Below are 13,368 nucleotides of genomic sequence, written 5' to 3'. Positions count from 1 at the left end.
ATGAAATAAATGCTCTTGGATTTCATACAGGCTTTATTCAATTGTTAGGTAAAGTGAATAGGATTTTATGAAATGATAATTTTAGCAATTTAGTCTTGGTAAGTGGAAATGTTAGATGGCAACAGTAGCAGGAGATAGCTAAATAATGGAAGAATGTCTTTTTTTAAAATATAGTATCTCAGCCAAATAAAAATACTTTTGATAAAATACATAGTACTTAAAAGATTAGCCCTAGCACATGGGAGGTAGGATCTTGCTGTGATTAGGTTTTCTAATCATAAATATTGAAAATAAGTGGAAGTGTAAGAGAATTTTTTCATGTTAATTTACGAAAGAAGATAACATTTATAAGTTCATGCTGTGGGTAGTGTGGAAATAAGGCATGTTTAAAATGCTTACTTACTCTCATGTTTTAGCTTTTTCACAACACTTACAAAGTCCTCAATGAATCGAATTGAAAGCTTTAAAGACGACTTCTTAAATACAGAAATTAACTCTTTAAGAGCCTCTCTGTGCTAAAGATCTTGAAAAGTTTTCCCCCAGAGTGTTTATTAATTGTGATTAGTAAGATGTTAGATTTCTTTAAGACATAAATAAGAGAAGGGGGAAATAAAATGGCTTTGGATCTCCTGGGGATTTTTACTGTCTGTGCCAAAAGCTTTGGTTTGCATCCAAATGGTCACATAAGTTTCCTGTAGCAAGTAGATTTTCCCATGTGGTATAGGTGATTTAGAAACTGAGTTGCTTGTTTATCCCATTTTCCAAACTTAGATTCTTTATTTGTAAAGCCACTGTATGTTTTTAGGATAGTGGAATTTTCATTTTTAAGTTTTAAAACAGTATCATGAATATAACGTACTTGGTTTTTATTCAAGCTGCTTCTACTTCAAAACTGTGATAGTCATTTTAAAAAGTGCATTCATAGTACCTTTATTTCCTTCCTTCCTCTTCCTCTCCTGCCTCCCTCACTCCCACCCCAAGATATGGGTAAATTCCTTTATGTAAAAGATGAGTCTTCTTTAAAATAATCAAATGACCATGGATTTGACTTTCCCCCCAGCCCCACCCCCTATGTTTCCCCCTCCCTTCTTTTTTTGCTTTTTAATAATGAAAATCTGGAGAAAGATCTTTACCAAAACGTGGGTTTTGTGTAATACTTCTTACATCCCTCTTCTTTTCCTGCACCCTTCCCCCATGCTGCTCTTACTGAAGCAGCTGGATTTTTTATTTGTGCCTGGAGCAGGGGCAGGGTAGGGGGTGGGGGTGAGCAGTACACAGGGTGGAGTTAAAAGACCAGATGCATTTAAAATCCTTCTTGATGTGAATAAGCTATGGAAAAAATTACGTGTAAATCATAACTACTCTTTTATAAAGAATAATAAAGTAAAAAAAAAAAAGAATTGTATTTATAATTTTTTAAACAGTTGGAGTAATATGCTCTCCTACCTAGGTTATTTTTTCAGAAACAGTTTCTCTTTTATTAGCAGAAATTTTTGTATGTATATATATTTGATTATATCCCTTTTTAAAAATAAATAACTGGAACTTTAAAAATAATATAACTGGAATTTTTTCATATTATTCCTTAAAATCTACTTCATTCCTTTTAAATAAATAGAAAATATTCTATTGTATGGATAAAAACATCACCTTAGATCACAATATGAAAACTAATATTGATTGGTATCCTGAAACTTTCATGATAATGACTTTAATGCATTATATTTACATATCCTTCTTCACATTTTGAGGATAAAAGCCAGAAAATAACCATTAAAATTTTTCATTTTTCTTTTACCAGACTTTCAAACCTTTGGTTGAAAAAAGTGTACCCAGTTCAATCACTGCAGTAGAATTCCTTGTGGATAAACAACTGGATTTTTTAACTGAAGATAGTGCCTTTCAGCTGTACCAGGTAAGACTTTTTAGATTGCTTTTAAAAAGTAATTATTCATTGGACTTCACTGATATTCAGATATTCTTTTGAATATTCAAGTCTAGCTAACAAGAAGATGTATGTATGAGGAACCCAGTGCATTTGATAAATTTTGGTTACTGGATAAATGATTCATTTATCTATCCAGTTAACAAATAAATACTGTGAACTTACATGATCCAGGCAGTGTCCTATTGTTGGGAATGCACAAGTGAGCAAAATAAAAGTCTCTTCCATTCTAAATAATGTCCATTGTTAGAAAATAACTGGCTAGACATTAGTATAAATTATCTTTGTCTCCAGCTCTGAAGGTTAAGAATTGGGTCAAGTAATGTAATTAAATGAGATTAGTGTTTACTATATACATACATACCAGCTTAGCATAATAGTACTTTATTTTCTTTTTAATTGGAAATTTTCTTTGATTGTCATTAATTGAATTGTTCAGTTTCTAAATTTTAGTTCCCAGTTGCATTTAATTACAAATACACTTAATTGGAAAAACATTTTCTAGTAGGCTTTTAAATTTAAATCATGTGAAGAAACTCATATACAAAATGTAAGCTAAAAATATATATATATAGTAAGCTGAATGTTTTTTAAAATCTCTAAGCTCCATAAGTTAATTTTTTTAAGATAGTGCTGAAAACGCAACTGAAGTTTGTTTTCTTTGTATATTTGAATTCTAGATTGAACTAAATCAATATATTTTATAGGTTTCATTTTACTTAAATAATTAAGATAATACAGTAAGCACACAAAGAAAGGACAAGTGAACTAGTTTGACTTTTTTTTTAATAGAGCTGAAAGTCGCTATTCCCATTTCATTTCATAATAGTTACTGTTTTTCAAAAGTAAGATGTAGAGGCATCGTTTCCATGGATAGAACAAAAGCTTGAGTTAATAAGCACTTGTTTGTTGTTTGAAGTTATACTTAGGGAGTTAGTTGTCTGCCTCTTCTATTAGATCTCCAAAATGAGATGATAGTTCCTTCGGTTTAATGTTATTTTCTGTTTTGAAGTCTACGTAAATAGGCTTTTGTTTTTTCACATTATTTTTTATAGGTCCTTAAATGGCTTCATTTTTGTCTTGCTAGGTTTTACTTTTTGATTGCAATGTTTACAGCTAAAAATTCATAGCAAGTTCCAGTTTAATATTGGAGATATTAGAGCTTTTCCCATGGGTTTGATTTGGTTTTGTCTTTAATTGTGAATGCCATTTAGTTTACTGTAGGCCTTATAATTTGTTTCATTTCTAACAGTCTTTTAGTGGAAATTAGACTAGGTGAGTCTAGGTAAAATTAAAGAAACCTTCCAACTCAGTATTTTAATTCTGTGGTTGCTGATTAACACTGTGGAAGTTACAGCTTGGATTTGATTTAGAGAACTGAAATCGTTATAAATTACTTTTAAAAATAGACTCTCGCCAGGTGGCCTAAAACTCTACAACATGTTTATTAAAATTATTTTGATTGAAAGATTGTGCTGACATTTTATAGGTTTTTTTTTTTTACACATTTATAAACTTGTAGATTCTGCTGATTCTATTATTTTGTTAAAAATAAAGGCACAAGAGCTAAAGTCTAATTTGATTTGGTGAACCCTGTGATTATCTTTGTTAGCTATTTATATTTCCCCTTCTAGTATAGGTAAGTTGATCTCTGGCCTAGAAGGATACTGTATCTTCCAGAGGTGACATGATTCATTTGACATTTTAACCATTTGTGTTTCACAAATAATGTGAATTCTCACTTCTAAGAAATCAGAAGGAATTGCGCTATGAGCACTTCATTTAGGATCCAGCATATCTTAATTTTAGAATTTCTTATGAATTTTAGAAGTAATAAATGGTATACAATAGAATTTTAGCATGTGTTTTCATTTTTATGTTTAGTGTTTTTTTAACCAGGTTAAAAAATACAAAAATATTTTCTCCAGTATGTAAATGACAGGCACCTACTGTAACATTTTAAATGAAAATTTACTCCAGAGATCGAAGATGGCTCGGCTCAGTCTAGATTTTCAAATTTATTTATTTAAATGAATTTGTGAAATATGGACATAGTCTAGGAAAAGGAAGTAATTTTAGAGTTCACAGAATTAGAGTAGTCTTTATCCCAGGGTGCTTTTCCCTAACCAGTTGTCCAAACAGTACATTAAATTCCTTGGCATGTTAAACATGGCAGCTGTTCCTGGCATAGATTTTGTAAATAGTGCCTTGACATGTCTTAACCTTAGGGTAACCTTATGGAAGTCAAAGGGAGTTTGGGGAAAATTGAACAAGGTTTTTAAATGGTCTCCCTATTTTTTTTCTCACTTCTTTAAATTTCATGATGCATTTTCTTCTGAATCTGGTTGTTAATTATCCTTTGTAGACTTCTTGAGTGTGATGGGAAACATATCTTTTGGAAATTGCCGTTGTGTGTAGAGTGATGAGTACACATTTGTTTTAAAAAGTGCCACAAATGTACTTAGGATGCTTCCATATCTTGGTGACTATAAATAATGTTGCCGTTAATAGCAGGGTATATGTATCTTTTTGAATTAATTCTTATTTTGTGGTTGGCTTTATTCCTTTGGTAACCATGTATGTTTAAAAAGCTAAAGCTCTAAATGTTCCTAGAAACAATGAACAGTACATATATGTACAGTAAAAAAAATAGGTGCAGTATATTGTGTATATGTATTTACATGCAGTATATTGTATATGTGCAGTCAGTTTGTAAAAATTCTACCTAATAAAACTGAAAAATGAAAAAAAAATTTTAAAAAGATCCCACAAATGATGCTTTGCTTTGACTCTAATTATGCTCTCTTTAGTTAACTTGTAGTTAAGCAGTACAACCCTATTTTTTTAATGTATCAGAATAACATATTGTAAAGTAATGGTTAGGAAACAGATGACTCAGAATTAATACAAATCCTTTCACTTTTAGGTCACTGGTTTGAATCCTACGCTTATCTTTCTGAATGATTTCAGTGTATTGAATATCAGGTGGCATGTATTACATTAGTTGATTTGATCATTTTTAGGTGACATGTATTGGTGGATCAAGGTACAACCACATAGATTATAGTTTTCAGTATTTTGGAAAGAAAGTTGTTTGAGGAGAGACAGAATCAACGTCTTACAGACAATATAATGAATACTTATTAATTATACATTGCTGAAGCAGCATATCATGGTATTGTTAATTCTGTTTTTTCCTTCCTTGTGCACACAAATGAGTTTCTGCTTCCTCCTTTTAGATTTCCTGATCATGCCTAGCTGCAGTTAACTTTCTTTGAAGTAAAGGGGGAAGGGAAAAAGAGAGGAAGTAGGAGGAAACCTTGCAGATTCTACTAGTCTTTCAGCTGGCTGGGAAGAAGAGGAAAAAACAAATTATTAGTTCTTAAAGGTGATTTTTATAGTTTTAGGGTTTTTTTTAATTACTATGATTTCTGTGGTGTGGTTACCTTGGAGGATGATTACAGAAGCTTTTTAAAAGCTTTGCACTAAAATTTGAACTTTTGATCAAATTCATGTAAAGTTTGATAATGAAATAGGAGCATTGAACTTTTACCATGATTTTGAAATCATCTTGTCCTGGATTTTGGCTTCTGACCATGCACACACCTGCAGTTTTCAGGTTGGTTGCTTCATAGTGGATATAGAAGAGATTATTTCTTACCTGAAAATTGTATATGACTCATATCAGTTAATCTGGGTTGGTCTGGCTTGTTTGTCTAGTATTTTCTAGGGATCCAATCCTCTTTGCTTTTAAATGTAATAAAGGAATAATATAAAGGGCACTAGTATAAAAACCATTAGAGACTTGAAGCAGAATGTGCTTGTTCAAAATTATACCCTGTGTTTATCTTATTGTATGCTAAAATTCATCACAGTAATAAGATACTTCTCCTAGAATAAGGTAGAATCATCCTAGACCTGAAGGAATGATTCTGTTGAATGTTCTGGTTTCATTGTAATCTGCTTAAAGTTTAGAGACCAAGACTATTAATACTTCAGTTTCTTTCATTGCAAAATAGAGACAAACTACTTTCCAAAATACTGGAGATAGTACTGTTGTGCTGTAAATTGCTGGTTGAAGGGAATGGGTGGAGCACATCTGAGTATTTTCTTAGTACCTAGACTAAACATTAATTAAAGCCTTGAACAGAGAAAAGGCTTCCATTATTTAGTTAATGAAAGTGTCTGAACTGTGTCTGATCTGTTTATCATTTCTATAGTCCTTCAGTGAGAAAGTTGTTTTTCCAGTTGAAGTCCGTTTTGACCCACAACTTTTCCATCATTGATTAGATAAATTTATTATCTGCAGTTTCAGAATATACCTAAGTTAGTTATTGCTAAACACATGGTTTGCTAAAAATAGGTTGAATGATTGCCCAGGATAAGTTTTCAGTAGTTTGAGGAGTAGAAAGTAGCAAAGACATTTATTTTTTCCTTCTACATGTTTGTAATTGGCATTTGGAATTGCTTCACAGCCTGTATTAGGTGAACTTGAGTGAGATAAAATTTAGCCTCTAGTCAGCCTAGGTGAACAGTTACCTGGTTGCTTGGTTATTACCAGCCAAATGTTATACTTTGTTGAATTAAGTATTTAACGTAAGTGAGCCACTGACAAACGTTTGAAAATCTTACTGGTGATAATTTGGCTTATAAGTAGATTTATTCCCCAGGGTACTGTGATGATATTGCTAATAATTTAGAAAAGGAGGTAAAACAGAATTTCATTGTTAGTATTGCTTTGGTAAGTAGAGAAAAGACAACTTTTTCAAACTTTTCTTTACTCTCATTTCAATTTGTGGTATAGATACATTACTTAAGAGCATTTTTAAACTTTACCATTCCTAGAGGAAATAGTAATTTGACCTGGTATAGAACATATGTAGTTATGTAAATGTTTCTGTCACAGAATTCCTCTCGGATTTGTTCTTTCTGGTAACTATCTTTAATTTTTCTAAGGGAAAATAAATAGACTTTCAGAAACTACCCAGCAAACTTTTTTATTTTTATGATGGAAATTAGTTTTTTGTGTTTTTTTTTGCAATGATGACTGACCTTGGCATTGAGAGACAAGAATTTATAAGAAACACATCTAGTAGGATATGGGAGTAGAATACACCCACACCCCTACCACCAAGAATGAGAGCATTAGATCTTGAGTTGAGATGGGGAGAAAGAGGTCCAGAACAGAAGAGAGGGGGCCTAAAGCTCTTCGTGTTCCATTTACTGTTAACTCACTTGATTTTTTTCCCAGAAAGGAGTCATTAAATGGAAACTTTATGCTTAGACTCTACTTCGCTTTAACTTACCCTTAAAATTTTTTAATGTCCGGCCTTAGAAACATTCCCAACTGTCTTCATTCGTTTAGCAGTTATTTAAATTATGCGGTTTCCCTATTCTTAGCATTCTTAAGTGCTTAATGGTTTTTAAAAGTTGATAAAAGTATAAGTCATAGACCCTATATTTTTCAAGGAGTTTATAATCTATGATAAGAACTTAGATTAAAAGGAAACAATTTCCTTGAAATTGATGTGATTTAAGGAGCCAAAAATACATAGTAAAGACTTTAGGAATACAGAGAAAGGAGAAAGGAAAAGTCAGCAGAGATTAAAATGATTTAAAGAAGTCTCATGAAGAAGTTAAAACTTGAATGGGGTTCATTTGAATGGAAATGGAAGTGAAAGATAAGGAGAGTAAGGCCAACATTTGGCAGAAAGGACTGCATGATGATGAGGTAGATTTAGAATCAGTCTAGCTAGAGAAAAAAGAGTTTAGTTTTGAATAGTAGACATCATACTAGAGGAGTAAGTATTGTGGGATCAGATAAAAGAGGAATAGGATTGTTAAGTACAGTTACTGAATGACTTTTACCTTGCAGGCCATATGAATGATTGGATACTTTGAAGCAAGAGAGTAACAAACACAAAATTTTCTATGTAACAGGTCGTCTATCTGGTTATTGTAATATATCAGAAACAGCTAACTGACTGGATAGTCACTAGAGTCTTGTCTTAGAGAATTGGTCTAGCTATGAATTTTGGAGTCAGTTCATGCAGATATAGTTTCATATCCTAGCTTTGCCATTTACTAGCTATGTGACGTTGGGGAAATGTAAGTCATTCTAAACAATTGGTTTCCTTATTTATAAGATAGATACTATCTACCTCGGAGTTGTTGAAAGATTAAATTAATGATACTCAGCTTGTTACTACATAGAAACCACTCAATAGAAGGTTGCTATTTGGACATGCTCTAAATTTCCCTTTTTGTAGATGGTATCTTAAGCCTTTCTCATAGATACTTGAAACTCCTTTCTCTTCTTACCATATGCGGCCATTGGACATTTCTCTGCCACCATCTGTGCCTCTTTTAACAATCTGTCTTATTTGTCTTCTCTGGAACTCTCACCATTCTTTCTGCAGCTGGTGCTAGATAAACTTTTTTGGTGTAGATACAACTCATAGTCAGTATGTAACACAATGTGACTTTGTAGTAGTATTTCTTCTTCCTTCTCCCCCTTTATAAAAAGTGCCTTTAGATAAGATTTCATGGTGACTTCTTAAACTATTATTTTAGCAAAATGATATTAGAAAAGATGCAGAAGCCTATTATATTACTCATCACAACACATCCTTACCTTTTCTCCCAAAATATCCTAAGTTCCAATTGCTGCTGATAGTTATTTTGATCTCATAAAGTAATAAGTGATACTCAGCAGGTTACAGAATTGTTTTTGTCTGGCTCTGGAGAAAGGCCATGAGGATATAGTAGTACAATTTGGAAGTCCTCTAAGCATTGAATAAGAGTTGGACTAAATGACCTTTGAAGTTCTTTCCCAACATTTAGAGCCATAATTCTGTGAACTTGCTTAACGTGGAAAAACAACCATTTCTGACCAACATTGACCTAATCAAATTAATCCCTGACTAATGATTTGAGTTCCAGGGATAAGAGACATTCAATCTAAATCGAGTTTTATCTCAAAAGAGAGAACTGTGGAGCCAGACAGTGTCAGGTGCAAATCAAAATTATGCAAAATTAGAATAATAGGATTGTTTGAATTAATAGTACTTACTGAGAGCTTTCTAATCTGTTTTTCTGTATCTGTTTCTGAATTATGTTTTGACAGAAGTTGAGCACATTCTCAATTAGTCCTTGAGTTTTTATATGCATTTCCTTTTTCCATTTCAGTTTGCCTTCATATTAGCATTTGATTGAAATTTAAAGATGCCTTGTTGCCATAATGTCAGTAAAAGAGAACTGTGAGATTGTAGGATATACACTGTACCAAGAATATAAAAAATACAGGATCATAGCCATAATTGTGAACTGACTGCTGGTGGATTATTGGCTTGGTAGGATCAGCATCTGTGGACAGGAGCATTGGCCTGGGGGTGGTCTAGGAGATGAGGCCAGAGCAGGAAGCTACTATTGTGTAGTACTTGGCTTTATTCCATTTCTAGTCAAAAGTGACAGCTTGCAATAGTGGGGCCAAGCTGAAGCCTAGAAAGAAGGATGGACTACAAGAAAGGGGAACCAGAAGCTAAAACAGAATTGTTGTACTTCCTTATTTAAGTAGGCTCTTTTAAAATTTTAAATTGGTACATCATGTTTTAATATTCAGTAATTTTTCTCTGCATTTGGTTTAAGTACTCTTTTTATCTCCCACCTGCCTGATTTTATATTGCCATAATTTCAAAAATAGTTGTGAAACATGCTTATTAATTAGGTATGCTGATTTTATATTATCTGCTGCCATTAAAATGGGAATTTCGTTTGTAAAAAATTTGGTTGCAAAACTTGGTGTGTTGAAAATGTGTTCATGGAGTCCAGGAACATGTTATTGTGACTGAAATTTGGCTCAAGTATGAGCTGTTCTGCAATATTCAGATTAAAAACATTTATAAGCCACAGTCTGCAATAGTTCTCTTCTGGTCCCAAATCTGCTATGATCATATGCTGAAAAATCTGCCAGTCTCTTTTTAATTTTTTTGTGGCTGCTGTTATGAATTTAAAGTATGTGAAATTATGCTTCTAGACATCAGATTTCAAAGATTCTAGGCCATCACTTAGTTGCCATTGAGATTTTCTAGTTTCTTTCTGCCAATCAAAATAGGTTGATACTATTTATTCCTTTTACCCAACTGCAAATTCTTACTAAAGCACAGCCATTTTATTTAAAATCCCAAACGTAAAATGTTAATTTTTAGTGTGTTGTTAATTTACATTTGTAAGGTTCATCAAGTTCCAAAATATTTCCATTTGCATTGTTTTAGTTAATTCTTATGTTAACCCTATGAGGAAAATAGATTGTATTATTATCTTAATTTTGTGTAATGCTTTCACGGAACATATATTAATCTATTTAATCCATACAAGTCTTTGAGAAGTCTAACTTAAAATGCACTAGGTAGCAGAAATGGAAATTTATGTAAACTAGATTTAATTTTTAAAAACGAGATGGGGGTATTTAAAAGATACAACGGACAGTGTCATGGACCTGCACTGCAGGAAAGCACAGCTGAACCTTATATGGGATGGAATTAGGAACTAGACAGTCAGGAACTCAAGTCACATATTCCTTCTTCCCCCCCTTCCTCAGCCTCCTTTCTGCAGACAGGTTTCTTCTGCTTACTCATAAGTTTTGCTTCTCATAATAGTAGTTTCATGTGACTTTTATGTGTCAGCATTGATTTGCCCACCCATTCTCCCTCTTTTGCAGGACCTTTAAAATCTAATATTTGTCTTTCTTAGTAAAATTAGAGGTAAGAGTGTAGGAAAATGAAAGGCTGAAAGGATAAGAAGGAAGAAACATGACAAAGGGAGAGAATATATGATAGCAATTTTAATAAGCAAACAAAGTGAGGTTTAAGGAAGTTGTGACTTGGCATCTAGGTCACTCAGCTAGTGGTAGCCCAAATAGAACTTGAATCAAAACTTTAGATTCCAAGATGTTATTTCTACTGTTCCACCCTGCCTTTATGAGCTGCCATAGACAACAACGGGCCACACAGACGAGAGCTGCCCATTTGAGCACCAAGGGCCAGTTGTTGGGGTCTTGTTATTTTTCTTAGATTTCACATCTTTCCTAAATGTAATATTAAATTTTTCCGTAACTTTATTGCCTGTACAATTTCCCTAGACTTTTTAAATACTGGCATCAAGCTGTACCCTAAATCTGTGCATCATTTTCTGACTCATTTGTTCCCTAGGCTAAGAATCCAAACAGATTAAGATATTTTGCCCTCTCCCAATTTTCTGAGCTGCTAGGTTTTTTCTGTTTTGCTCAAAGATTTGTTCAGAGTTAAAATTGAAAAGCAGTACTTTAAAACAAAGCCCTTTTAAGATTATCTCTAAAATCGAAGTCTTCTTAGGCTTCAGACTATAGACAAAATAGCACTGGCCCTTAGTCAATAAATAATGATTGGAGGCTGTTTATTCATGTTTGAGGGCCTGCCGTGCTGTATTCAGGAATACAAATAAACTTTCATAGAGCTTATAATCTAATGGTGGAAACAAACAAACAAAAATATAAATGTAAGTATATTTACCAGGGAGATGTAAGGAGTCTTCCCTGGTTGTGGGAGAAATATAGAGAGGATGCCCTTATTCTTAGAATAAATGAACCCTAAGTTGTCTCAGGATGAACATAAATTAGCTGAGCCACTGAGACAGTGAGGCTGGTTAAGTACCTGAAATCCAGTGAATAAGCAGAATGTGTTGAATGGTCTACTTCCATAAACTCTAACCACACCTTTCCTGTGAGATGAAATGGTGACTAAAAGGAGTATTTTTAACCATTTTATAGTTGGGTCAGCCACCTGACTGACTTCAACCTCATTGCCTTCTTGGAACAGAGGAATAATGGGCATTTGTTTAAAAGAAGCAAATAATAAAACATGTCATTTTAATCATTTATGATTCAGTGACATTGAGTGCATTCACAGTATTGTACAACCATCATAACTATCCATTTTCAGGACTTTTTCATCATCTCACACAAACTGCATTCGTTCAACAGTAACTCCTCATTTCTCCCAGTACCCTACTCTTCGTAACTCCTGGTATCCCCGGTTCTGTTTTCTTGGTGTATACTTTCTTTGCCTGTTCTAGATACCTCATATAAACAGAATGTTAGCAATATTTGTCCTTTTTGTTACTGGATTATTTCACTTAATATAATGTCTTTAAGATTCACCCATGTAGCATGTGTCAGAGTTTTGTTCCTTTTTAAGAGTGAATAATAGTCCATTGTATGTATATACCACATTTTATTTAACTATTCATATGTTGATGGACATTTGAGTTGTTTCCGCCTCTTGACTATTGTGAATAATATTGTTGTGAGCACTGGTATTTGCTCGAGTTCCTCCTTTCACATCTTATGGGCGTATACCTAAGAATTGTATTGCTAGAGCATATGAAAATTTACATTTTGTTTTTTTAAGGAACAGCAAGCTGTTTTCCACAGCCTCTGTACATTTTTTCATTCCCACCAACAGGGTTCTGGATTCTCCATATCTGTGAGAAGACTTGTTATTTTTTACTTTCTTGATAATAGTTACCCTAATGGGTGTGAGGTTCTTTGTCCGTTTTTTTAATTTAGTTCTTTGGTTTTCTTGTTGAACTTAGGAGTTTTATCAATCCATTAACAGATACATGCTTTGTAAGTATTTTCCCCTATTCTTTGGATTTTCTTTTCTTTTTGGATAGTTTTTTTAAATTAATTTGTTATATGGTGTAAGACAGGAATCCAGTGTAATTCTTTTGCATGCAGATATCCAAGTTCCCAGCACTGTTTGTCCTTTCCCCATTGAAGAGTCTTGTCACTGCTGTTAGAAAGTAGTTGATCATTCATTCTAGAATTTATTTCTGGGCTCTTTATTCTATTCTTTTAGTATATTGTCTGTTTTGATTACTTGAGATATCTTTTTTCCCCCTCACTTTTCTACAACTGCATAATTTGTCCAAATGATTTTTAACCTTAAAGATAAATCATATTGAAGTATAGTGTTCCGCTTAACAGTTGTCATTTTCTGAAGCACTGATTAATGTTTGGAGTATAACTCTTTTCATTAAATTATTAGGCATAGGCTTGCCTTTTAGAGAACATATTCATTTATTGCTGTGTGCCAGTTACTTTGCTAGATACTAGGGACTTAAAGACAGATAAAATACTTGGTTCTCTTTCAGACCAGGGGGAGAGACTTAAATAAAATTACGGCAACAACCTAGAAGTTCTAAAGTAGAGGTATATTCATAATGTTCTGTATTGTGGAAGCAAATGATACATTAATACCAGCTATATGCCCTTTTGGGGGGGATTTTACTTTTTCTTGGAAGGCAAGAGTTTAGAAGATGGGAAAGAGATAAAGAAAGCTAGTGTTTCACAATAGGGTAGGATTCTCCAGATGAACAAAACCCTG

The 13,368-nt window shown here is 33.2% G+C and overlaps 1 protein-coding gene across 9 annotated transcripts in view; it reads left to right on the top strand.

The window, feature by feature from the left end:
- The window catches only part of JMJD1C (jumonji domain containing 1C), a 257,660-nt gene that overhangs the window by 185,036 nt on the left and 59,256 nt on the right, over window positions 1-13,368 (top strand). For all 9 annotated transcript variants that reach the window (XM_032491485.1, XM_032491484.1, XM_032491483.1 and 6 more), the window contains one exon: window positions 1,802-1,915. Coding sequence is in view for 6 of the 9 variants with exons in the window: in XM_032491484.1 (XP_032347375.1) it covers window positions 1,802-1,915 (114 nt within the window). In the remaining 3 variants the exon portion in view is untranslated. The remainder of the gene's footprint in view (window positions 1-1,801; window positions 1,916-13,368) is intronic.

Source organism: Camelus ferus, chromosome 11 (genome assembly GCF_009834535.1).
Source record: "Camelus ferus isolate YT-003-E chromosome 11, BCGSAC_Cfer_1.0, whole genome shotgun sequence".
NCBI classification, from domain to species: domain Eukaryota; kingdom Metazoa; phylum Chordata; class Mammalia; order Artiodactyla; family Camelidae; genus Camelus; species Camelus ferus.
The sequence above is the reverse complement of the archived record's forward strand: the minus strand, read 5'-3'. Positions and strand labels throughout refer to the sequence as shown.